This window comes from Mixophyes fleayi, chromosome 11 (genome assembly GCF_038048845.1).
Source record: "Mixophyes fleayi isolate aMixFle1 chromosome 11, aMixFle1.hap1, whole genome shotgun sequence".
Classification (NCBI taxonomy): Eukaryota; Metazoa; Chordata; class Amphibia; order Anura; family Limnodynastidae; genus Mixophyes; species Mixophyes fleayi.
The window spans coordinates 34,052,415-34,078,742 of NC_134412.1; the positions used below are offsets into that span (position 1 = coordinate 34,052,415).

Here is a 26,328-nt window from a genome sequence, read left to right on the forward strand (position 1 = left end):
AAACTGCGGCCCCTTTGTGGCACCTCATATATAAAAGAATAATAATCCTTTGTAAAATCCAGTAGATAATTACTTACCTGGGGTTTGGCATTCAGGCTATTCTGTAGGTTCCCTGATATCTTAGGAGCCTCCAGTTAATCCAATGAATTGTTCCTCTGAAAAGGAGGATATGTGCTCAGTTGTGTACAATTTAAACTGGTGGATGGTGCCAATGTGCAAAATGAGTATCCACCAATGCATTCAATATGCGTTATCATTGCAGTTTTGCTGGAATGTTGCATATCTTGTACAAGTAGATTGGTCTTCTCTATATTCGCCAGACAGACTATTCTTCTCATTAATTCAAACTTGATGTTTTTCCTCCCAACATACTGCTCCTTTGACCATTATTTATGTTCCGTATACCTCCCGAAAGTAAGGGGACATTGGGAATGCCTTTATTTTAAGATACATGTATTCTACTTTCAGTATTTTTAAATACATTTATGTGTGTGTGTTTATAAACGCTGTAAATTATATGCAAGGATCTTAGTTAAAATTGAATAAAAAGTCCTGAGATCCACATCTCTGAGTAGGGCTAGTGCCCTGCGAATCTGCTGGCTGCTGCTCCTGCATGTTGGTAATGGGCTGGGAGTGCAAAGATGGGCTATGATGTCACAGGCCAGCCCTACACTCACAAGAGGAGAAGATGCTGACCTGCTCATGCTCCACACAAGATAAAAAGCTGGGCAGCACCTATGATGTGCCCTATGGGAGGTGATTAAATGTCACACTCATTTGCAAGGCTAACAGCCAGAGATGCCTTCATGTATGCACAGTTTCCTCCCCTTTCTGATCGTTTGAATATCTTGTTGTTCTATAGCCTCCCTCTTCCTACTACAGATTCACTTCCTATAGGAATAATGTGCTTTATTTATAGAAGTAACATGGAGTTTAGATTCCCAGTTGCTCTATATTCAATACAAGGATGCTGCCCTCCACTATGGCAGAATAGTTTTATTGTCTAGTTAAATGCTGGAAATAGTGCTGATTGTCACATACTGTGCATTCTTCCATAGATCATTATTTTCTGGTAAACATGTAACAGATATTTAAAATACGTCACATCTGAGATCCACTTTGCGAATTTAGCTTGCAATACCAGTTTTAAAAAATGTTAAGTAGTCTTTTTTTTCTAGCTTTGTATTTTAACAAATCCTCTACTTTCTTTTTTAGAGGTTGGCATATATGCTTTTGGGTTGAGAACACAAACTTTGTATACATTAGTTTTACTTGTAACAGTATCAGGAACTGAACAAGCCTAGGACTTGTATCCTGGATTCTGCATTGAAGGTCTGATTGCTTGTTTGAAAGCCACTGAGACAGTTATTCTTTAAACTGTTTCCAATTACTCAATGAGATTCAACCATCTATTCAGTGGCCTATCAGAGGATGCACTGGGTTAAGTAAACCCAGGAGCATCCGGTTTCCTTTTACTGATTATCGTGATTTGTTTCTGTGATCTAACCCTTTTTACTACTGTTGTTTCTTGTGTACATAACTGGCTTGTCCTTGACTACTTCTCTGAAGGCCGAAGGATTGCAAGAGTTCCCATACAGTGGAGGTGTATGTAGAGAAGTATAGAAGGGCTCAAGAACATAGCCTTGGGGAACACATATAGAGAGAGGAAAAGAAGGCGAGCAAGTGTAGGAAATAGTGACACTGAAGGAACGTCCTGAAAAGTAGTAGGCGAACCAGGAGAGGACAATATCAAGAAGGCCAAAGGAGTGCTTGACAGTGTCAAAAGCAGCAGAAAGGTCAAGGAGTATGAGAAGTGGTCCTTTGACTTAGCTTAGTAGGTCATTGATCTCTTTGGTGAGGGCAGTTTTGGTAGAGTGAAGTTGGTGGAAGTACGACTGAAGAGAGTGAGAGAAGAAAAAGTAGGACAGACTATTGAAGACAAGTTGGTCAAAAATTTTGGAAAAGGAGGGAAGCAGAGAAATGGGGTGGTAGTTGGAAAGAGAGGATGGTTGAAGAGAGGGGTTTTTGATAATAGGTTACCTAATAGTATGTTAGAATGCAGAAGGGAAGGCACTGCTGGACAGAGAAATGTTAAAGAGGTGAGCAAGGTTCAGGCAAGCAATGGGAAAGAGGGAGCTCAGAAGCATGGAGGGAATTCGGTTGAGGGTGCAGGTTGTGGGAGATGAGGAAAGTGAGGATCCCAGACTCAGTTATAGGGTGGAAGGGTTGTAGGCGGAGAGGGTGGGAGGGGTAGGGTGGATCTGGCAAGAGGAGATTTAATGGTGGATAGTGTACATTTTGGTAAATTTTGATCAATAGGGTAAATATTAAGTTCAAGGAATAGTGGATAAAGTGCAATATTGCAAAGTTAAAAGATGTAATATAACCAATGTGAATCCAATAGAAACTGTTGTATGTGCCCACTAGATAGAGTTTTGTATATTGTTGAGGTCTTATTCCCCCATTCATTCCTGATCACATCAGTACTACTTCTATTACAGCTGTAACTGGTAGGCTCACAGCTTATATAAAGAACTAAGAGCCGCTTAAGCTTCAAGGAATGCAATAAAAAGGCAGAAAGCTCTATGAATACGATGTGGGAATAAGGTATGGTTGTCCACAATTTAACATGAGATTAAAGATTCACTCAGATCAATTGTAATCCTTCGATAGAGACCATTTCCTAAGCTCTGAAATTCTGTGCTTGATCCATTAAGGCTTGGTAGAGAAGATATGTGGTGGAAAGAATTGTTGATTTAAAAAAATATTTTTAAATTATAGTGTCTAGTGCAATGGGTGGGTTGTGGCGCAGAGGAGGGATCGAAGGAACTTGAACAAAATATCCATGCTCCAAAATTGCTTAGAGAATTCTGTCAACATAATGCTATCAAATGTGGAAACAGGTCACCTAGGGAACTACCCTCAAGAAGGGGGGATAATGTCAGGAAATGAACCCACCAGGATCTTGAACCCTGGATTCCTTGCTGCTCGTATTTAACTTTGCGTGATTGCTAGTGAGGGATTTCTAAGCACTCATTGAGCTTTACCTGAGGCTAATCAAGGAAGCACTAGGCTATTTAAACACAGAACTTCCTGTTTCCTTTGCTTGATTATTGAGTTTTATATCTATGATCTAGCCTTAATACTCCTAGCATTATTATATGTGGACTTGTCTACTCCTCTGCTTGATTAGGTGTGTACTAGCTCCAGCTTGTTTAATTACTCTCCACTTCCACCTGCACTGACTTTGGCTTGTTCCTGATCCTTCAACTCAACTTCCTGGCACTGCGCTCGTTCTCTAAAACCAGATCCATTACAATGGCTGTATTTAGTTGTAGTAATCCCACAACCACCCACTCAATTTATTTCAAGTTTTGAAGATGGGGCAGATAAAATCAGGCCAATAAATTAGCATTATGAATCATATGGGAATTTTGAGTAAGAGGACTATAGTGACCAGAATAAAAATGATGGTAGTTGGTCAACTCAATTGTTAGTGTCAACGACAATGCTTGTAAAGTCAAATTTAAATTTTGCCCAGATAGTATTGTCAGTTTGTGTCACACAATACTTAATCAATTTCATTAGTGTTTGACACGGTAAAAAGTGGGGGTTTGTTCTCCTATTACATCTTCTTTGGAGAACACCATACAAACCGATTCATACCTGTTGGTAAAGGACAAAGTACTTCCCCATAAAAGGAACAATGTGGTTCAGGCCGGCAGAGAGGTGGTGTGTACAGAGGCAGAAAATCTGCATTCTATACGGTCATCAAATGAGCTCTACTTTGAATACTAGCAGGAGCAGTGTTTTCTATCCTCCCTTTAGTCACACACCTCTTCTTTTCCGTCCCTTGCTAATGTCTTTTTCCTCACAAACTGTATTACAATCCATCCATGGGAGCTAGTATTGTGCTAATCATAGTACATGCAAGCTGATCTTTTACTAATTGCCGAACATGTGAGCTAATATTGTAACAGTAGCCTGCGGTGTTCCATTACTCTGTGCTGTCTGAGGCCACAGTTGTCATACTATTTCCCCTCAGCAGTAATGCTGGGCAATAACTTGTTGCAGGAAGAAGCACTGTGACATGTCCCCAGTCCACGTTCAGTTATTTAGACAATGCAGAGTAACCAGCAGCATTAGTGGGGCAGGGACACTAGAAGGAAGATATTTCTTTTTCTGTTACTATTGCACTCATGCTAAAAGTCACCATAATCCCAATACACTGATTGAAGGAAGGATAGCATCTCATAAATGTCACAGTGCTTCCTCCTGCAATCAGTGCATCATGTGACCAGAGTGTCAGAGTAGGCGGAGGAAGCAAGTTGCAGACCAGGGGGTATATCTACTAAAGTGCGGGTTTGAAAAAGGGGAGATGCTGCCTATAGCAACCAATCAGATTCTAGCTGTCATTTTGTATAATGTACTAAATAAATGATAACTAGAATCTGATTGGTTGCTATAGGCATCATCTCCACTTTTTCAAACCCACAGTTTAGTAAATATACCCCCAGGAGGCCCCTAGGATGGTGCATCCTCAGAAGAGGTTTCACATCCCTGGTAATAGCCAATACATGTCGGCTTATATTTCACCAATAGCCAATATTGTGGCTAAAAGCCATACATGTCAAATAATATTATACCGATAGCCATACATGTCAAATAATATTGTACCGATAGCCGTACATGTCAGATAATATTGTACCGATAGCCGTACATGTCAGATAATATTATACCGATAGCCATACATGTCAGATAATATTGTGCTAATAGCTGTGCACGTGACAACCTTGAGTTACTAATTAAATATATAATTTTATTTCTTCCATTCCAATTTCACTTTAACAATTTCTCTTGGTGTTTATTTTCCGTGTCATTCCCACAATTTTCATTTTCCTCTTTATTTCAGGCGTGCAATTTCCCACTTGAACTTTATGAGGTAAATTATATGTTCTTCGTTGTGAAAGCAAACTGCGTCCTGTGTTTGAGTCTCTTTTAACCACTGCAGCAATTGTAGATTTATTTTGTCTGTTTGGTGAACTGTTTAATGTTTGAAGTCCTACAGATGCAGTAATCATTTATGGGCTAAATTCTGAATGAAACATACAGAAATTTGTTTATGCATGAAATGTTGAAAAAACATGTTTAAAAAATAAAAGTTGTATATGTATGTATATTTTTCGCCAACACATAGTAAAAGCAGTTACAAGTTGCCACATGTCTCAGTGATACACTGACTACTAGTGAAATCCAGGCCCCATTCACATGAATATTTGTTCCTTCCACAAAATGGCTGCCTCCACTCTGTGTTGACAATAGGTTGATATAATGGTACCATATTTGGCATCATATTTGGGTTTCATCATACAATAAGTTGTGTGAATGAAAAGTATACAGTAAGTAATGCTATTATGACGTGTACCCACAGCCTACTGTATTCATAAGTTCTGTGATGTCACCATTAGACATATTTGCCTACTTTTTCTAATTCCACTTTAAGCAGGTGGTGCAGCCAAAATGACCGATCGTCACAAATCACTTAATTAGGCCCAGCGTCCTGCCCACTAGAAAGTGGTCAGGGCACGTGAGGGTGGCTTGCTCCCCTGGGAGTTCGGGAGAACTACCCAAAATTTGGGAGACTTGCGGACATTCCCAGAGAGTAGGCAAGTATGCCAATACTGGGTGTTTATGATGGGGCAAGGATTGTTTCATGTGTAAGTAAGGCAATACTCCCTCCATTAGTAGTGCTTGATGGAGGTGTTAAGGGCATTAGAACAACATGGTATAAGGATGCTGACAGGTATAAAAAAAAAAAAAAAAAAGGGTATGTTGAATGGGTCATTATATCCTTCAACGTTTTACATAATTTACATACAAGAATTTATAAGAAGCCAACTTTCAACACATTATAGGAAGTGGCATAGAACAGATTTTTAACATCCACTGCAATGAACTCTGAGCATGATCACAATATGTTAATATTTAGCAAATGTAACAAATGGGTATATGCAAGTTTTATGCTAACACAGGGGTGTTACAGACAATCAAGTGACATATCTAGCAAAGTGCATCGCTGGCCCCCTAGCAAAATTTGGGTAGAGACCTGGTGGTGCCATTCTAGTCCCCCACTTCACCCACACTGAACTCAAAAGAGATCCATCCCGAGGGTAGGTCATGTGACAAATGCAGGAGGGGGCGTGGTGACGCCAAAATGTCACCCTGGCTCCGCCCTCCACTATGACATGCTGAAATTCACTCCATTGCATAGCGGGGGTGGGGCTTAAAGATGCGATCACACCATTAAGCCCCACCTCCACCTAGACCCAGGAGGATGCCTACTCTTCTGGGAGCCCGGGAGAACTCCCCAAAGTTGGAGAAACTCTTGTGAATTCCAGGAGAGTAGAAAATTATGATCTAGATCAGTCCTGAATTAAGCAGTCTATGTACTAAGGCAAATATTGAGGGAAAAGTCATGCATATCCACTCTTTCCGCCATATTTCCCTCTTCCCTCTTCTCGGTCATCTTGTGTCCACTGATGAGTGTTCCCAGAGGAGGAGTCGGATGGAGCAAGGGTGTGCATACATAGTAATGAGATTCATCGTGCACCACTCTCTCCGCTCCTAAAATCCTCCATGACCACCTCTGCTTCAGTTTTGAGCAGAGCTAAAATGTATGTAATAACTAGAGATGGGCGGGTCCGGTTCTCCGAGAACCGAACCCACCCGAACTTTGGGTATCCGAGTACCGAGCTGAGCAGCTCGGTACTCTCCCGCCAATTCCGAATCCAAATCGAGGCCGAACGTCATTGTGACGTCGTCGGATCTCGGGACTCGGTTCTCGCGATACTTCAACTTTATAAATACACGCCTCCACAGCAATCCATCGCCATTTGACAGAGGGAGAGAGCAGGGTGTAGTCATAGGCTAATTAGAGCAGGGACAGAGAAAGAATACAATATTGTTCTTGCAATTGCTCTAACCAAAATCGCTAGTGCAGAGAGGAGGATAGAGGTTTATTATTTTTTCTTCATATTTGGCACTCCCCAGCGCTTTTGGGTTGTCCCCCATAATTGTGCATTAATATTTCTGGCTGTCAAAAGTCATATCTGTCAGCAGTATCTACTCAATAAATGTTAGCACTCCTCAGTGTTTTTGGGGTGTCCTCTCTAATTGTGCATTAATATTTCTGGCTGTCAAAAGTCATATCTGTCAGCAGTATCTACTCAATAATTTTAAGCACTCCTCAGTGTTTTTGGGGTGTCCTCTCTAATTGTGCATTAATATTTCTGGCTGTCAAAAGTCATATCTGTCAGCAGTATCTACTCAATAATTTTAAGCACTCCTCAGTGTTTTTGGGGTGTCCTCTCTAATTGTGCATTAATATTTCTGGCTGTCAAAAGTCATATCTGTCAGCAGTATCTACTCAATAAATTTTAGCACTCCTCTGTGTTTTTGGGGTGTCCTCCCTAATTGTGCATTAATATTTCTGGCTGTCAAAAGTCATATCTGTCAGCAGTATCTACTCAATAATTTGTAGCACTCCTCAGTGTTTTTGGGGTGTCCTCCCTAATTGTGCATTAATATTTCTGGCTGTCAAAAGTCATATCTGTCAGCAGTATCTACTCAATAATTTGTAGCACTCCTCAGTGTTTTTGGGGTGTCCTCCCTAATTGTGCATTAATATTTCTGGCTGTCAAAAGTCATATCTGTCAGCAGTATCTACTCAATAATTTTTAGCACTCCTCAGTGTTTTTGGGGTGTCCTCCCTAATTGTGCATTAATATTTCTGGCTGTCAAAAGTCATATCTGTCAGCAGTATCTACTCAATAATTTTTAGCACTCCTCAGTGGTTTGCGCTCAGAATGGATTCAAAGCAGTCCACATATGATCTAAATGAGCAACCAGGTTCTGTCACCAGTCCTGATGTTAGTGTTCCCAGTACGTCATCTGGCCAAGGCGATGTCAAACAACAGAGTGTTTTCAAATTAGTGCAAAAAACAAAAACCAAAAAAAAATTTACTGTATTGAAGCGAAAAAGAAGTGTAACTGAGCAAAAGTTAAGTGACGATAAAAAAAAAATTGCAAGCATGCCATTCTACACACGCAGTGGCAAAGAGAGAATGAGGCCTTCACCTTTGGCTATTAGTGGCAGATCCCAAAAAGTTACCCAGGCTACAATTGGTGCACAACTACTGTTACGCGTCAAAGCTGAGCTGCAAGATACCAGTGAGGCATTACAGGAGAATATTTGCTCTGATTCACAAATGACAACAATCCCTGTGGAGAGTCCATCCAACAGTGGGATGTCTAATCGTGAGCATTCTGCTGATGTGTGCCTTAATAGCCCGAGTGTAGCCGGTGATACCCAAATTGAGGATGCCACTTTGGAATTAGAAGAGGATGAGGGGGAGATTTGTGTAGGCGACGAGGGCGCTAATGATGATGTTGATGATTATGATGCAGACAGATACCAAATTGCCTTTCTCAATTTCTATTTATATTCTAGATTATATAACGGCTGAATAGTTTTCTATTTTACTCCTAGTGGAGAGAGGATCTGATGCAGACAGATACCAAACTGCCTTTGTCCATTTCAATTTATATTGTACAGTCTATAATGGCTGAATTTTTTAGTATTTTATACAAGTGGAGGGGGGGCTAGAGAGACAGAAACCAAACTGGCTTTCTCCATGTCAATTAATATTGTACAGTCTATAATGGCTGAATTTTTTGGTATTTTATACAAGTGGAGGGGGGCCTAGAGAGACAGAGTGACCCCAAACTGTCTTTCTCCATGTCAATTAATATTGTACAGTCTATAATGGCTGAATTTTTTAGTATTTTATACAAGTGGAGGGGGGCCTAGAGAGACAGAAACCAAACTGGCTTTCTCCATGTCAATTAATATTGTACAGTCTATAATGGCTGAATTTTTTGCTATTTTATACAAGTGGAGGGGGGCCTTGAGAGACAGAAAGCAAACTGGCTTTTTCCATTTCTTTACATATTTAACTATAAGTGTAGGGTGTAATATACATTCAAAGACGATGGCTGCATTGCCAATATGCATAGATGGAGAGGAAGACAATCTGTTTTGTGTGTAGAATAGGCCTACCAACGAAGAATTAAACTGTTTTTTTGGATGATTTATTACCTCAACAATTAGATTACTTGTCTCTAAAACAGTTGGAGCACTAAATTGGGTTAATTTAGGCCCAAAAACATGGATTTTCCCAAAAAATAGCAAAACAAAACCAAACAAAACCAAAACCAAAACCAAAACACGCAATGGCGGTTTTGCAAAACCAAAACCAAAACCAAAACACGACGGTAATCCAGATCCAAAACCGAATCCAAAACCAAAACACGGGGGTCAGTGACCATCTCTAGTAATAACTATATATAAAATATGGTGCTACTCTGCTTTAAAAACTGAGCACTGGGGCTCTATTTACATTGGTATCTACCATTGTTTCCAAATACTAGGCATGCCTCTCCTGTTAGACCCTCAGACAATTATTGATGACTATGGGCCTGATTCATTAAGGAAAGTTAAGCAAAACCATGTTGCATTGGAGGGGGAGGTAAATTGAAAAAGTGATGGCAAATTTATAGTTGGAGTAGGGCATGTCCTAGATAAACTTTAAATTTCAGCGTACAAATAAGGTATCAAGTATTTGTGTGCTACATGAAAAAACAGCCAGTAATTTCCTTACGTGCAAAATAATAAACTAATTTGCACCCCTTATCTTGTAACATGGTTTTGTCCAGAAAACTTGAGTAAGAAAACTTACTCAATTTTATGCTTAACTTTCCTTAATGAATCAGACCCTAATAGTCTACACAGAAGATAGCAGACATATTACAATAACAGAAAAGCAAGTTTCTAAACTATGTGTAAATTACACTGATTTATTCAGTAAATGGGAAAAATACAGGTTTATTTCTTAACTCTGACATGTATGATCAATGGCTGTGCACAACGCTACTGTTGCCACTAGTTGGCCAGTTGGCTAAATGATTCATTATATATTGTAATAATCTGCAACATTCTGTGTTTAGCATACAGACTGTGAGTTATAATTTACAGTTGTTATCAGAGGTTATAATAATAATAATACGGTTATACAATGCTTGCCAATAATGCCTAAAGTGCATATAGAAAATATGCCTTGGTACAATGAGGGAGAAATCCCTCAGAGTTACTTATTCTTTTAAAATGGCTTTACTTTTATACAGCCTAATATTACATGGGTCATGAATCTTCTAGTAATTGTATTCCCACGCTTCTCACAGTGTCCTCCTGAGGCAGACTGAGAAAGCAGAATTTATAAACCCTTCAGTTTTTTGGCTGAACAGTGAAAAATCCATTGTTCATCTCTAAAGAAAGCCACGTAATTTCTCACTTTTATTTACCTGTTGTAGTAAGAGACCTGTTGTAGTAAGAGTACTCCCGGAAGAGTAGGCAAAGCTCCCTCATTTGCTAAAGTTCACAGCAGTGATTAGAGGGGGCGGAGCTTAATGGCGCGATTAAGCTTAGTAGCGTCTTTAAGCTCTGCTCCCTCCATTCATTACCACTAATTTTGGCTTTTTATGGTGGGGGCGGGGCTATGGTGACGCGACAATGTCACCACTCCCTCCTCCTACCCCATGTCACAGGACTTCTCCCCTGGTTCTCCCGGGGCAGAAATCTTAAAGGTTGGCATGTATGCTTGAGATATGACAGGACTTGAATTCGGCCGTAAGTACGCTCAAGTTGCATGCTCTTTTGAAAAACACTTGGACATAAATCAGGCCTTAGGTGATTAAAGGATTCAAGATAGTATCACAATTTATTTATCGAACAAATAGTCCTACACAATTCAGAATAATATAGTGGAGTTCACTATCAATAAAGGGTAAACAGTCTCATGAACGAGAGCCATTATTATGAAGCATAATTAAGACAATTAATTCTGTAAGCAGTCATGTAGATAGGAAGATCATTCAAATGTCCAGTGTTCCAGGGGTTATCAAGAGCCCATAATTCAAGGAGAGAAGGATATGTATGGTCTCAAATTTATAACTTGTATTAGAAATATAGTAGATATAATGCAATTAAAAACAGTACTTAATGAATATGATACACTTGTGACTAGTTTCGAGACGATCATGCCATTCTCAAAGGGCTATGGATATAGTAAATCATGTGACTATTTATAAATAGCTGCTTGATTAACATAAAAAGATGACAAACATACAAACACTGCAAAAATTAGCACTTTCATTTTATACCATTAGTACCCTATGTATGCAGCCATACAATTTCTCATTGTGGTAATTGTTTCATAAAAATCACATCCTCTAGTGGAACAATTAACTCTTTCCAATGCAATGAGTTTTATTTCACTAGGTGAGTAAATAACTAGCTTATATAATGCATTGCCATGGATTTATACTTCTGATCAGTGCTTTGTAATGTAAGACATTTCCAAATGGCACTTTTACATTTTCCAGTCCTAATGACTGAGTCATACTGCTAATGCATGTTTTAGAGTCGGTATATATGCAGTGGTTGAAGTGGAAATGGACAAGTGGAAGTATGGGAATTTAGAAGTGGTGGTATGGAAAAATGTAAGTAAATGGAATGTGATAGTTTTACAATCAAAGAAGTGGTGACATGGGCAAACCACCATACACTGGCCCACTTCAACCTAAGGGTATATGTTGGTAAATATATCATGCCTTCAGATGAACAGTTAAAAAAACTATTTAATTACAATAAAACTTTGCTGAACATCTTACTACTGATTTCCCCATTGCCCCATTTTCTATTAATTTGCACCTAGGACCCATAAAGTGGTTAACCCTTTGGCTGCTGGCTTTTGACTTATTGGAAGGGTTAACCGTTCCACCACAGAAAATGATTTTAAGAAACAATTACTACAGAGCCGGATGTATAGGTTAGCTGAATTTTGGTATATATTGAAAGTGGAAATGTCAAGTATTTTTGTAGTTTTTGTATCTTAGTAATTTCTTTATGGTAATCAGATAATGTGTACATGTAATATGATGTAATGTACATATAACCCTTTCAGAATAGTCTGATTGGTCTAAATGGTATTGTGCTCTTTAAATTACATTTTATCTATATTTTTAAATTATATTTCTGATAAATATTATGTTTTATTTTGTAACACTAAGTATTAATAGTTTTCATGATGCATTGCCAATTGGGACCATAAGCATCCACATTTCTTTGAGGCATGAGTGATTAACATGCCTGCTTAATTCGTAAATTGTGTTCATTAACTTTCATGGCTTGGGGACTTGTTCATTATATTCTATTATTGGAGGAATTCAGTACAGAAATATTTGTCTAAAAGAGGATCATGCTGACCCGCATGGCAATGGAACACATTTGTCACAACTCAAAGGTTAAAATTCACCTGTCACTTTTATATGAAACATATAAGTATGACGTATTCTGGGCAGGTTTCAAATAAGATTCCTGAAATGTTCATGGGTATGTGAGTGTAAATGTCCCACATACTGTCAAGAACATTCTTTCTATGCTGTAAGAAGTCAACAAGCATGAACTTCCATTTAACACAGACTCCTGAATGATCACATGACCCTATACTGAAATTACAACAGCCCACATGATAGCCCACACCAACAGCTAATTTGACTTATGCCTAAAGCAAAATTGGAGGAGGAGGGGGGAAGAAGGGAGGGAACAGTTTTTTAAGCTGTTTTACCTTTTATCTACATTGGTAGGAAACTGTATGTTGGAATTAGTCTCACTCTTTAGGTTTTTCAATCCTGCATTACTGTAACATTTTAAGAACCTCTTATTGCATGCTGTTATTAATAAAAAAAAAATATATAATGTCAGGCCATTGTCATTGTGAGTTATTAATTTGCAAAACAAATTAACTCATAGTTGCCTACTTTCCCGTAATGTCTGGGAGATTCCTGAATTTCTGGGAGTCCTCCCGGAATCCCGTGAGAGCAGGGCAACCTCCAAGATCCTTTACACTTAGTTAGTTAAGTGGTGGGGGCGGGTCTTAGGATGTGATCTGTGTCATTGTGCCCCCCCTCCCCTGTTGCTATAGGCCAAAATGGTTATGATAATTTAGGGGTGGGGCCAAATGATGCGATTCGCCATACCCCGGCCCCCATGCCCACCTACCCCCCAGACCTCCCGGAAGACAAATTGCCAAAGTTGGCAGGTAGGAATTAACTATATTGATTTATTGTACTACAACACAGCACTGCTACGGACGCTTCTTTGACAGCGCCGCGGCTGCTATACAGTACAGCATCGACGAGATGGAACTGCTGCGCATGCACGGCCGCATACGCAGCAGCTCTCTCTCGTTATATATTTTTTTTGGGGGGGGGGGGGAGGAAACCCCCTATTTAAAAATCCTGCGTTTGCCCCTGTGGGAGCAATTTGCAACAGCACACCAGCATTACAGACTCATACAGTCACATTCTTTATGTGCTTTTTTATATATTCAGTCTCCAGCAGTCTGTGCTTATATCATCAACCCAGTGTTTACTATTTTTGGGACTTAACAGAAAGGTAGACGTTTACTATCTAAACTTTTACATGCTATTCTACACAGCTCCAAAACCTCAAAATACTAATTCTGCCAATCTCCCGTTTGTCTTCCTGCCTTTGCTAGCTTTATCCCCCCTTTCATGCTCTGTTTTTATGGATATCAAAAATGAAGCCTTTGTAATTGTGCCCAAATGCACAGCAGTCATGTATAGGCGGCCACCTTAATCTCCATGGACAAACTGAGTTATCAGTTGTTTTCTCCCCCCTTTAAGTTGGCTTCTGTTGCTACGCAACTACCAGCCTGCAGCTTGGAAACAGATTTCAGATACAGTGCTGAAAAGATAAAATATATATACAATACATTGTTATGCAATCCCATAATTGCTGTTCAGTGTAGTATAATCAGTACATCGCTAGTTAAATCTGCAAACCCACAGCCTCATGTTCTTGCTTTGTAAGAAAAGGTCAAGTCATTAATCTGTTACATAAGACATTTTTTTTTTTAACAACATCCTAGTTATCTACTCATTAAAAGACACACGTTGCCAAGCTGCAGGTTAATTCTGTGGGTGACTCATGGAAACAGTCGATGGATACCGCAATGAACATATTTAAAATGTACCCATTACCTACACTGTGCTATCCTGTCACTAGGAACCTCACCGAGGAATAAGGCACAGAGTGTTAGTTCTTAGTGAATTGATTGGCTGAAAAACGGTTCTGTCCACATAGAGTTAAATGATACATTTGTTTTTTAGCACCATTAAAAACTCAGATCATGGATTACATTGTAGCTTTCAACAATTGTTTTTAACTGAAGAGTAGCCGACATGCCCATGAATAAATCAGTGTACTGTTACTTTCCAGCTGTAATTTGTATTAATTGTTGCCTGTTTGAACATGATTATAGCAAGACTGCCATTGTCTGCAATTTAAAACACTACTGAAATTACTACTGAACAGAAAATTTGGATCTCTTCATCTTGATATCTTTTGATAGACTTTCCTTTGAATATGTAACACGTTTCCCCTTTGTCCATAAGAAATCTATATTGAATATTGCTTATCTGTGGTATTTCATACAAACCTGAGAGACTGTCCAATATAGTAGACTGTGCAGTACAATACTTGCACCTCACTTGGTTGTGCAGATTAGACACAGATGATCCTCAAAATAACAGCTAACTTCTCAATCCAAGAATTCAGATGTGTTCCAGCAATGGTACCAGGCGATGAGTATGGTAAGAAAGGTGAATATGGGAACTGGGGTGAATTTTTGTTTTTATTTTCCTGTGTATGCAGAGCATACAACATAACTGACAAGAATTGTCTCTGGATCAGGCAACTGGTTGAAAAATGTTGACACAGGTTTGAAATTTTGTAATATTGAATAAGTTACTTTGTTTTGTAGTGTCCTTCTCCAATATTGCATTGTAAACTCTACTCTTTAACTGGAAATAATGTGTCTAATGTATACAATTGTTGGGACTCTAAATTCACAAAGTAGAATGCTAGCAATGTTCAAAATGTAATTGTTAAGCTGTTCCAGCTGGTATGAACTGTAGCTTAAAGGTAACCAATCATTATGTTGCAATAAACAGTTATAAATTTGAGAGCTGTTAACAAATTGTAACACATGATTGGTAATTTATGAAAGCAGAAAGTGCAGGCTCACAATACTGCTTTACAATTTTATAGATTTGCTACTAGATCATTGTTGGCTAACCTGTGGCACTCCAGATGCTTGTGAAACTACAAGTCCCAGAATACCCTTCCAGCAATAAGCTGCTATATATTGGCAAAGCATGCTGGGACTTGTAGTTTCACAACACCTGAAGTGTCACAGGTTAGCCAACACTGTACTAGACTGATGTCAAAGGTTACGTCACAGTCCAACCTGCTAACTCTTTAGGACCGCCTCTTTTATTCATATAAGCTTTATATGGTACTGTTCTGTTTAGCCACATTTATGTTTTAAATAAGATTTGAGAATATGAGAGTGTGGGGACATGAGAATTGTATTTATCATATGTGTCTCTTTTATGTGTTTTTAGTATACCTCCCAACATTTAAAAGTGCAGCATTTTGACAAAATAAGCCCTGCTCTCAAGTCGCCAAAATGCCACCTGATCAACCCAATTATAAACTCACATTTCCTTCAGGCCATGTACATGTTCCAATAAACCCCACCTCTTTTGGGCACTATTGGGACGTATATTGAAATGTTTTATTTATGGTTTATGGTTATTTATGTGGAAGTACGATTAGAAATGCAGTAGGCAACAGATGGTACAAAATGCATTCCATTAAAAGTGTAAAACGAGTCGTCCTGAAAAGTCTGTGGGGTTTAAAAAAGTGGAGATGTTGCCAATAGCAACCAATCAAATTCTAGTTAGCATTTATTTAGTACATTCTACAAAATGAAGCTAAAACCTGATTGGTTGCTATAGGCAACATCTCCACCTTTTCAATCCCGCAGTTTAGTAAATTTACCCCTATGTGTACTTCAGAGAATACCTCTGTAAATGTTCATCCATTTAGCTCATTTAAATAATATCCAGCAAAATGAAATCTTGGCCCACACATCCATGTGCTTCTTTGTATAAAGATTGTCTGTGCACAAAAGCAGGTGTCTGACACACAAAACAGAAATTGCTCTGCACTTTTTAATGTTCTTAAACAAACATATTCACAAGACAATATGAATTCTAACTAATTGCTCTTTGTTGACAAAACACAGCGCTGTAACACAATTATCACCAGCATAAATGGCTATTCAGTATTGGTTCCATTGTATTTCTCCTTAACCATACAGTAGCATATGTTTAGTCTCAATGAAAGTGATTCATTCTTTTCTCCTGCTTTATGTGTGTCATGCAGAAAGTGAGAAGAGGCCCAGTGTCGAGCCCGAGTCCCACAGATTCCAAGCGTGTTAGCTTTTTTGGTACTAGTCGCTTTCACATCTCTGATTTCAACTTCCTCATGGTACTTGGAAAGGGAAGCTTTGGAAAGGTGAGTAACTTAGCAATGGGTGGTAGGATTGTATCTCACTACAGTGGCTGCTTCGAAATAGATTAAGGGCTCATTAACAGCAGGCACAATGCAGTGCAAAAGAACGTAGGCAGGAGTTGACTGTATAATGGGTGGTTTGTGACAGTAAGTAGGTGGTACTAGTATTATGGATGTAATAGTCATCTTCAGGAGTGCTGAGTCCTACACAATCTCTGCAGAGATGCTTCAGGGACCGTGTGACGTCTTCAAGTGACAGCCGATATGTTTTGTCCTCAAGGACATCCTCATGTGCATCACAATAGAGTTTGTGTGGGTGTGTGTATGTACATATATATATATATATACATATATATATATATATATATATACATATATATATATATATATATATATATATATATATGTATATGTACATTCCCCAGCCAAGCCAGTTCATTGTGCAGTTCCATAGAAATAGGCATATGGTTCAAAAACAGACTTCCATGATGGCACTTGCTGGATATTGCAAAACTTTATTATGTAATTGCAAGCCAGGGACCCGGGTTGACATTGATGCTTGTCACATCCGTATAAACGATATGGGCTTGATTCATTACGCATGCAAAATGAACATTTTGTGCATTTTGTTTTTATAACGCTTGTAATTCAGACATACACACATATATATTCAACTACAAGTGAATCTGAAGATTCGGCTCTTTTTGAATACGGGTCTAGGTGCGCTCTGCTTTGACGTACTCATTACACTGCAGGATACGTACAATACATATGTGAAATATAAAGTCACAGCAGGCTGCACAGAAAAAAAAATTCAATTAACGGCGCCTAATTAAAAAATTTTAAAAATTCAATCCATATTTTTTTCCCAATGGAATACATTTATAATGATGTTATTAATGTCTACCGTACATAAAATGCAATTTTACAGTTGATTCTGATTGCAAACACTTGCTCTAGCATCTGTACTTAACCGTCATCACTTTCAATCAGCACTTACACCCTACCTGTAGCTGGTGCACGTGATACGACAGAAAACATTAACCTTAGTGATGCCCAAAGCTTGAATCGGGTGCTGCTGCGTGCACGCTTGGCAGGCTCTTACGGTACACTGACTATGTGCATAAGCACCTGCACTCCCCCGTTCAACCAATGAAATTATAGCCTGTCCTAACTGTCCTTTTATTCAAAGATGAATTGGATGTTCTTGTATTCATTGGCATTTAGTCCATTTCTGGGCATGCGCAGTGCGATTTTACGCAAAACACGGCACATATCAGCATTTACGTTCCTTGATGAATCAGGCCCTATATGTCTCTCAAAACGCCTTCTTTTTAAATGTCTCCAGAACACTCTCTGCATTGACCTTTCTTAGACATCAAATCAGGCCACTTTTTAATTTAACTCAAATTGAATAGCCATATCTTACTCAAGTAAATTGTGTCATTACCATTATTAATACTGCTGCACTGCTCTGAACACTTTTTAAATTGCAGAATATCCTGCTATAGACTGATGGCCAAAATTGTATTGAATATCCAAAGTTAGTTTTAGCTAAAGAGGCAAAACTATGCTATCAACCTTGGCATTTGCTCTCTAACATATTGCTGGTTTGCATTTAATACAGACAGAGGCGAAATGGAACACTCTGTAGATTGATAGAGCATTTGAAATATATTGATGGACTCGACAAAATTTTGGAGGATATTTCTTAGGATATACTATAAAAAGAAGCCATGCACAGGTTATGTAGATGTGGAACTTTTGTCAATAAGATTCAGTTATGCTGCAATGATGCTGATCAATTTAAAAACAAGTATGGGAATTCTGAAATGTACTCATATTAACTGTGGTGTATGATATGTGAGAATGTCAGTGGTAATCGAGTTATCGGTGCTGTAAATACCGACACTGTTTAATCCTACATAATTATTCCGATAATAAACAGAGCGACATAGAATATATAACTACTTACCAGTAAAGAGACACAGAGGAAATCCGATGACAGGACATCGCGACACTTCCAAATGACGTCGGTTGTGTGCGCAACTTGGAAATTTCGACTTTTAAAGCGGAAACACACAGACCCAGGTAAGTATTACCTTTACGTTAGGGGTTAGGGTTAGGAGTTAGGGTTAGGGGTTAGGATTCATCATCATCATCATTTATTTATATAGCGCCACTAATTCTGCAGTGCTGTACAGAGAACTCATTCACATCAGTTCCTGCCCCATTGGAGCTTACAGTCTAAATTCTCTAATTTAGACACACACTCACACACAGGTAGACAGACAGACAGAGACTAGGGTCAATTTTGATAGCAGCCAATTAACCTACCAGTATGTTTTTGGAGTGTGGGAGGAAACCGGAGCACCCGAAGGAAACCCACACAAACACAGGGAGAACATACAAACTCCACACAGATAAGCCCATGGTCGGGAATCAAACTCATGACCCCAGTGCTGCGAGGCAGAAGTGCTAACCACTAGGCCACTGTGCTGCCCATTAGGGTTAGGAATAAAATTAATATTACCATTGTCCGTACATTGGCGCTTTAAAAAAAAGCAAAGCAAAGTCACGCACGCAATTGACGTCATTTGGAAGTGTTGCAATGTCCTCTAATCGGATTTCCTCTGTGTTCTTTTACTGGTAAGTAGTTATTTTTTCTATGTTGCTCCATTATCGGAATAATTATGTAGGAGTAAACAGTGTCGGTGTTTACAGCACCAATAACTGGTACTACACCCTGAGAATGTAGCCAAGAGTTCTGTTAACTGAATGGTTAAAACAATGCACAGATCGGAGTAACTATATTTTTAAAACAGTTGACTATGTCCTACCGTAATCTCTTGCAATTCTGTCAGCCCAGGCTGGCCTCTTTTCTTGAGCAGGTCACCACTTGATACTGTAACATAAGGTTATATATTCTTCAAAGGTGAAAGGTGAAGTCCTGTTTTAAATTGCCAAAAGGGTAACATGTCTTGGGTACAGCAAGGTATGGGACAGGTTTGCTGAGATGGGTGGGCAAATACAAAGTTCCCAGGCCTGAACCTTCTTAAGTAGCCCATTTCTGGCCATTATATTACTCTTCTGCCACAGATGTGCAGGATTATGGTCAGGAAAAGTGACCGTACAGACCAACAGCTTCCAGTTTGGTTTGCGCAGTCACACTCCTTCTAGGCTGTGAGCTCATGCAGCCTTGGTGGGGGGTGGGGGGAGCACCTAATAATTACCCCCTAGTCTGCACAAGCATCTAGGGTTGCTTGGGATTGTGAGTTCAGCACTGAATGCAATATATTTTTGTCCTGCTTTAGAGTATCAGTAAGATAATCAGATCTGTAATGTAATGTCAGCAATTCTCTGCTTTTCCCTGGATTGTTGAATGTGTTCAAGGCCATCCTAAATATAAGCCCTGAATCAGTGCTACACTATAACCATGGGACTAAGCATTCTTTATGTGTGAAGGACCAGAGGTACAGACAAGGTTTAGTATCTGTGCCTAGGTTACCAAATTGCCTGGTCCTTTTCTGTAAAAGGAGGCTACAGTGTTCTTCAATAAGACTAACAGGAAGTCTGCTGTGTAACAGGACAAAATCTCCCCCCTGATTAAAAATGTTATCTTAAATATCTGCCAATTACATGAGCTTCTGTGTATTTTGGAGCTCTTTAAGGCAACATATATTGTAACACAATATGCAATTTGTAATTATGTGTATTGGATTGACCAGATATTAGTCCAGTGTTTCCTAGCTCCCTCAGAGGCCAGATTTTAAGGATATCCATGTTTGAGTACTGTAATTAGTCATTTTGATTCAACCACTTGTGCTTAAATATGGATATTCTTAAAACATGGATTGTTCAGTTGGCTGAAGGACTGGGGCTGGGATCCACTGTCAGGATTGATGTTACATAATCACATTTATGCAACATTTTGGCTCCTTCTTAATTTTATAATAGGTGTGCCTCTAAGGTACTATGTTAGGAAAATGCAAGTTCAGTTGCTTTAATTAGTAAGTTTAGTTAGACCACTGCTGCCAGACAAATAGTGATTACCCCAAAATAGTAGATATTACTTATTGCAAATGGATTTCAAGTATGTTACCCAACATAATAGGTGACAGTAATTCTATAACAAGTTTGTCAAGATAGATGTATGAAGATTGATTGTTCCCAAGTTGTTGAGTACAAATACGTGCAGAATGCATACAACTGGTAGACCATGTAAATTCTCCTTATATGTATCAATGGCTATAAAGATTCCTGGTGAATGGAATGGAATGAGTATCTGCCACATGAGCAATCGCAGTCTTGTGATTGGCTGGCATAAATTTCATATTCTAGTTATTATTATCTCAAATAAATATGAAATAAAAAAATACAAACACTTATTTAATTACAGTAAGAAGCTCAATTTTTTTCCTAACATATAAGAACATATTCGGAATGAAAAATTATTCAATAAGGACATAGTTTAAAAATAACTTTAGAAAATGCGCTTAATTTTAAAATACCTTTTTCTTTATAGTTGATGATGGGCAGTGTTTATATATGATCCAGTATTAGATCTGCCACCAATGAGCCAGACAAATAATATCTTGGTTCAAAAGGGAATTTTGTAATTTAAAAAGGGAACAGGTCTCATGATGTCATGTGTAAAAGTTAATGTGAAACCTTTATGTATTTTTTTGAAGGCAGTGATTTCTAACGAGTGTGCCAGGATACATTTATATATTACGCTTTCAGGCTGAATGTGTCACAAGAATTAAGGGGCAACAGAGATATAGTCTTAAAATAAGTTGCGCTTATGTATATAAATTATATATGAAAATAATTTCAATTTTAAATGACACACATGTGCCATAATTCACTTTTGTTTTTAATCGTACAGATCTTTCACTATCCTGGTTTCATCTATTATAGTACTTTAATATTGATGTATGATAAAACAATGACTTATGTGGCATCTGTTTTGGCAGATATATCACAAAATATACTCTGGGACAATTTTATTTCAAAGTCTGACCTGCAGCATATTATATTACATGTTCCGCAGCCACCTCCAGTAAGTGAGATCTTGACATAATGTGTGAACCATGAAATGAAAATGCAGTATTTAGCCTTATCTTGAATTTCTACTGCAGCTCTATTTAAAATTGATTCATAAGCAGTAAATGTCAAATCCCAGAGCTTTGATCCAATGGTTATGCAGCCGCTGGAATGTGTAAAAATTAAAATAAAACGTGCTCCTTTGACATTCAGAATTGCTGCTAAGATCGTCAGTTAAATCCCAGTTTGTGAATTCTCCAGTGTAAAACCACAGGAAACTACTAGCCAGAAGGCCCAGATTTGTGAAAAGGCCACATTGGTGGCCTGTGACTTAGAATTATAGAGGCAGCTGACTACTCCTTGCTTTATTATATTGTCACAGTTTTTTACTCATGTATGCAAAGTAGCATAAAAATCAATGCATTTATTTATTTTATACAGATGAGATGAGTTAGCGGTTGGACCCATGGAGTTTTGGGGCATGCTAGCCAAACATTGATTTCTAAGATGATTCAGGCTTCCATGCACCTTTCCCCATCATCTCAGAGTGTTGAGGATAAAGAAATCTGCTCCAATCCTCTTTACCCAATTCAGCATTGTTGCCTTTTGCTGCAACAAATCAGTATGCTCTTATATCTTGACTTTCTTCTTACATTTCTGTTCTTTCAGGTCATGTTGGCTGAGAGACGTGGATCTGATGAACTCTATGCCATTAAAATTCTAAAGAAGGATGTAATAATTCAGGATGATGACGTGGAGTGCACCATGGTGGAGAAACGGGTCTTGGCATTGTCTGATCGGCCTCACTTTCTGACACAGCTTCATTCTACATTCCAGACTGTGGTATGCTTTACTTACAGTGTTCCATCTATAATATTTTCCATTTGCAGGGGTGTAAACAGCCAACTAAATTAGGATTAACTAGAAGCGTGTATGTAAGTAATGAAGCAGGAACATTATATCACTCATTATTCTAAAGTTATGAAAGCTTCTGAAATAGTTTTTGTTTTGACAGATTGTAGAGCTTTCTGATGTCATTGCTGCTACTGGTTTTCGATAAACATTCAAAGTGCTTTAAAGTGGATTCCCATCACTGAGAGGGTGTAATCACCTATTTGCTCTACACTAGTACATCGATGGGGGTCTCCAGTCTGAATACCCTGCTGTTTTCTGAATGAAACAGGGTATTTACTGTGACTGGGATCTCTGCTGGACATATTCTGTAGTGAGGTGTGAGAGCTGAAGGATGGAGGGATCCAAAAATTGGATGACAATACCTGGCAGCTGCCAATAATTTCTGCCATCTAATCAGGAACCGACCAGAATTTCCACCCATGAGTCAGCTATTTTATCTAATTTAAAGTTGTACAGCAAAATATCCCAGTCAAAGTAAAAAAAAATACACCTCACTGGCCATATTCAGTTAGGATTCGCAGCCGCAATTACGCACGGCAGCACGGGTCCTGGTACCGCAACATCACGGATTTCCGTGTGAGCCCCATAGGAGTGCTCACAGAAATCAGCGATGTTGCGGTACCGTAATGACACTTTCCACGCGCAGCCGCGCGTAATTGCGTCCTCGAATCCTAATTAAATGTGCCCATTAGGCTTTAAGGGAAAATTGCACTAAAAAATGTGTTTAGTTACTGAATTGATTATCTACCAATGAAAGTATTGAACCATTATTTAAACTATCTATTATTTAAACTATCTTATTGTATAAAACAATCAGAATCCAAATAAATGTGTTTAGTAGTTCTTCTTTACTACAAACGTTTCTAGATCTAATTCATTCAGCATTTTGCTGTAACATGGAAACCGAGAACTAACTAATTCTCTTATTCTAGGACCGTCTTTATTTTGTTATGGAGTATGTGAATGGCGGGGACCTTATGTACCACATACAGCAAGTTGGCAAGTTCAAGGAGCCCCACGCTATGTAAGTTTCCCTGGAGCAGTTGGTCGCACATCATATTGAAGATATGCCATCTACAAGTGTTCGCATTCAATGAAGTCAATGGAAACCTTCCGTGTAAACCATCAACACAAATGTTTGCTGGATATTATTTTAATAGGACGTTATTGTTAAAAAATTGCACACTAATTTATCATGGTTATTATTCCTGAATATGAAGATGTGGTAATCTGCCAAGATGCATAAAATCTTTGCAAATATTGTGTGTCTTATGACAAATCTTAATAGTTCTTCTATAGCTGATTTAAATTTTGGGTAGTATGTGATTGGCAGATGCAATAATCCACAACTTTACTGTACTCTGCGTTACAGTATATGGAGAGTACTTGCTGGTTAATGGACACTATCTCCAATGCAATGTGACAGCACCACTGCTTACTAATACCATATAATATGGCTCACGTAATTGTTGTGAACTGTAATATGTAGCCCTTCATAACTTCCCACATTCCCTGCCTAAATGTGTTGCCTGTGGCTTCCTCTGAAGAGATGAGTTTCATCTATTTATACAGAAGTTTAAATAGATGAAAGCTTTTTTTATCTTAAACATAACTCCTGTAAGTTGCCTGTGTTAAGGGTTTGTATAGCTACAAATAATAACTGTAGCTGCAATACTGTATCTCTCCAACCGATCACTCTTTCTACTGGCAGTGAGCAATATTCTTATATCCAGATACAATGCTGACCTTGCTGAAGGGAATGGTTTTTAAAAAAAATGAATCAATAAATTTATAATAATGATTTAATTTATGCATAGGTGCCAACATTGTATTTTCCAATAACGCTGTGCTACTCAGAAAGTGCGTCTCGCCATGTAGCAAAACAATACTAAACCAATCATAAATTTGCGTTTTAACATTCCACTTTAATAAGTCTTAAGTTATAAAGCTTACACAATTAGAACAGATAGCAAGGATTGCATCCATTGCACATAATGGACCTCATTTAGAGTCGGACGCAAAGTCCGTTTAAGAAGTGTAGGAGTGGGAATGTGCCGCAACTTGGTAGGGTATTACGAGTTGCATGCAACCCCAGTTGCGTCTCACTCTTAATACCCTATCGAGCTGTGAGCAGTTCCTGCAGCTAGCTAAAGCTTGCGCCACCTAATTCCTGCTGCACAGCTTTAGCCCTGTTTTGATGTGTGTTGTGTCTGCGCCTCATTGCGACTAGGATGCATTTACATGGTCACGTCTTCACAATTCCGCGTTCCTCCCATTCTCTCGTAGTGAGTCGCAAGCTGTCGCAAGTGTTAATTGCATCCAAGATGCAGGCGGATTTGGTGCTTTCTGCATATGTGTGGTAGTGTTTTTTGGTTAGATGCGCCTAAAACGGACTTTGCGTCCGACTCTAAATGAGGTCCAATATGTGGGATTGCACTATGCTGTTTGTCCGTACTTACAATGGGGACTTTACTAGGTGCAAAAATTTACAGTTCAAATAATTAAAATTCTAATATATAGAAATGAAAAAAAGAGCCAAATTATTGGATTTTGAAAAGCATGGAGGGGGCTGGAGGCAAGGGTTTGGTTTGTTTGTTGAGAAACTAACTGGAGATAATCAAATGACAGTTGTAATGTGCTGCAAAGGCACAAAACTTAGTGGTGTTATAGTGGAGATAAGAGGTTTTTATTGAATCCACAGTTCTGTATTTTACAAGTCTGAGCAGAGTTTACCCGATGATGTTGGACTCTCCCGAGCTTTGTAATGTGTATTTGTGTATGTGATGACCGTCCTTTAATGTTGGAAAATGATGCAACTGAGTGTTGCAAAAGAAAACAAAATAACTTATAACTGACTGCTACTGTGCAAAGCAAACACAAATAACCTTAATAATAATAATAATAATAATAATAATAATAATAATAATTATAATAATATTAGCAATAACAATATTGTGTGTATGTTAGGGTCAGAAAAAAACATAGATGTTTTATGGAAGATATTGTTGATTTCAAATCATTTTATTTTTTAAGTGACAAATTGGTCAAGTCAATATGGTGTATCAGATGTGGAAGAGCAATATATAGAGAGTGCTGAGCGAAGCACACACACAGCAAGCAAGCACAAAATGATACCTAGAATACATTTATGATACTCTGAAAAAAGTAATCAGGAAGCCAAAAAAAGCTATTCAAGTAAAGAGGAAAATCCATTGAACTATTATTGGATAATATTGTCTACTAAACTGAAAAATGAAAAACTGCAAAACAAACTATAAACAGCACTCTAAAAGCCCATTCAAATTGAACCAAACACACATGTCAGAAGAAGGAAGCCGCAAATAACAATTACATTTCTAAATAAACATAATTGATTCATAAGAAATAGAAAATATACCATAAATACATAAAAAAAAATCATAAAACGGACATCCTATTGCAAAATCACATATGGTAGATTCTGTATAAGTTCTGTACTATATAACTTCTATAGTTCATTACACAGGCACCTTCTTAATTTAGACATAGCTTCATAGCCTGTAAGATCTATAGGAGAAAAGATAATCACAGTATAACATATAAAAGTTCTATCCTCATGCAAATTACTTTACTAATTACCCAAATCCTGGGACACTATCTTCAACCAAAGTAGTTGCGTTCAAATGTCCAGAAATATGCGTATTTTCCTATGTATAACAATCATTCTGTATTAAGTCTCCACCGGAATAAGAGGTCATTCTTTGCATACAACAGTCACTACGGTTACTCCGGATTGTGTAATGAGGTTCAGAATCTCTTAGCAGTTT

The 26,328-nt window shown here is 38.3% G+C and overlaps 1 protein-coding gene across 1 annotated transcript in view; it reads left to right on the forward strand.

Moving 5' to 3' along the window:
• The window catches only part of PRKCG (protein kinase C gamma), a 270,969-nt gene that overhangs the window by 202,431 nt on the left and 42,210 nt on the right, over positions 1 to 26,328 (forward strand). The window contains exons 9-12 of the mRNA XM_075190817.1: positions 4,913 to 4,942; positions 16,433 to 16,564; positions 22,277 to 22,450; positions 23,455 to 23,546. Of these exons, the coding sequence (XP_075046918.1) occupies positions 4,913 to 4,942; positions 16,433 to 16,564; positions 22,277 to 22,450; positions 23,455 to 23,546 (428 nt within the window). The remainder of the gene's footprint in view (positions 1 to 4,912; positions 4,943 to 16,432; positions 16,565 to 22,276; positions 22,451 to 23,454; positions 23,547 to 26,328) is intronic.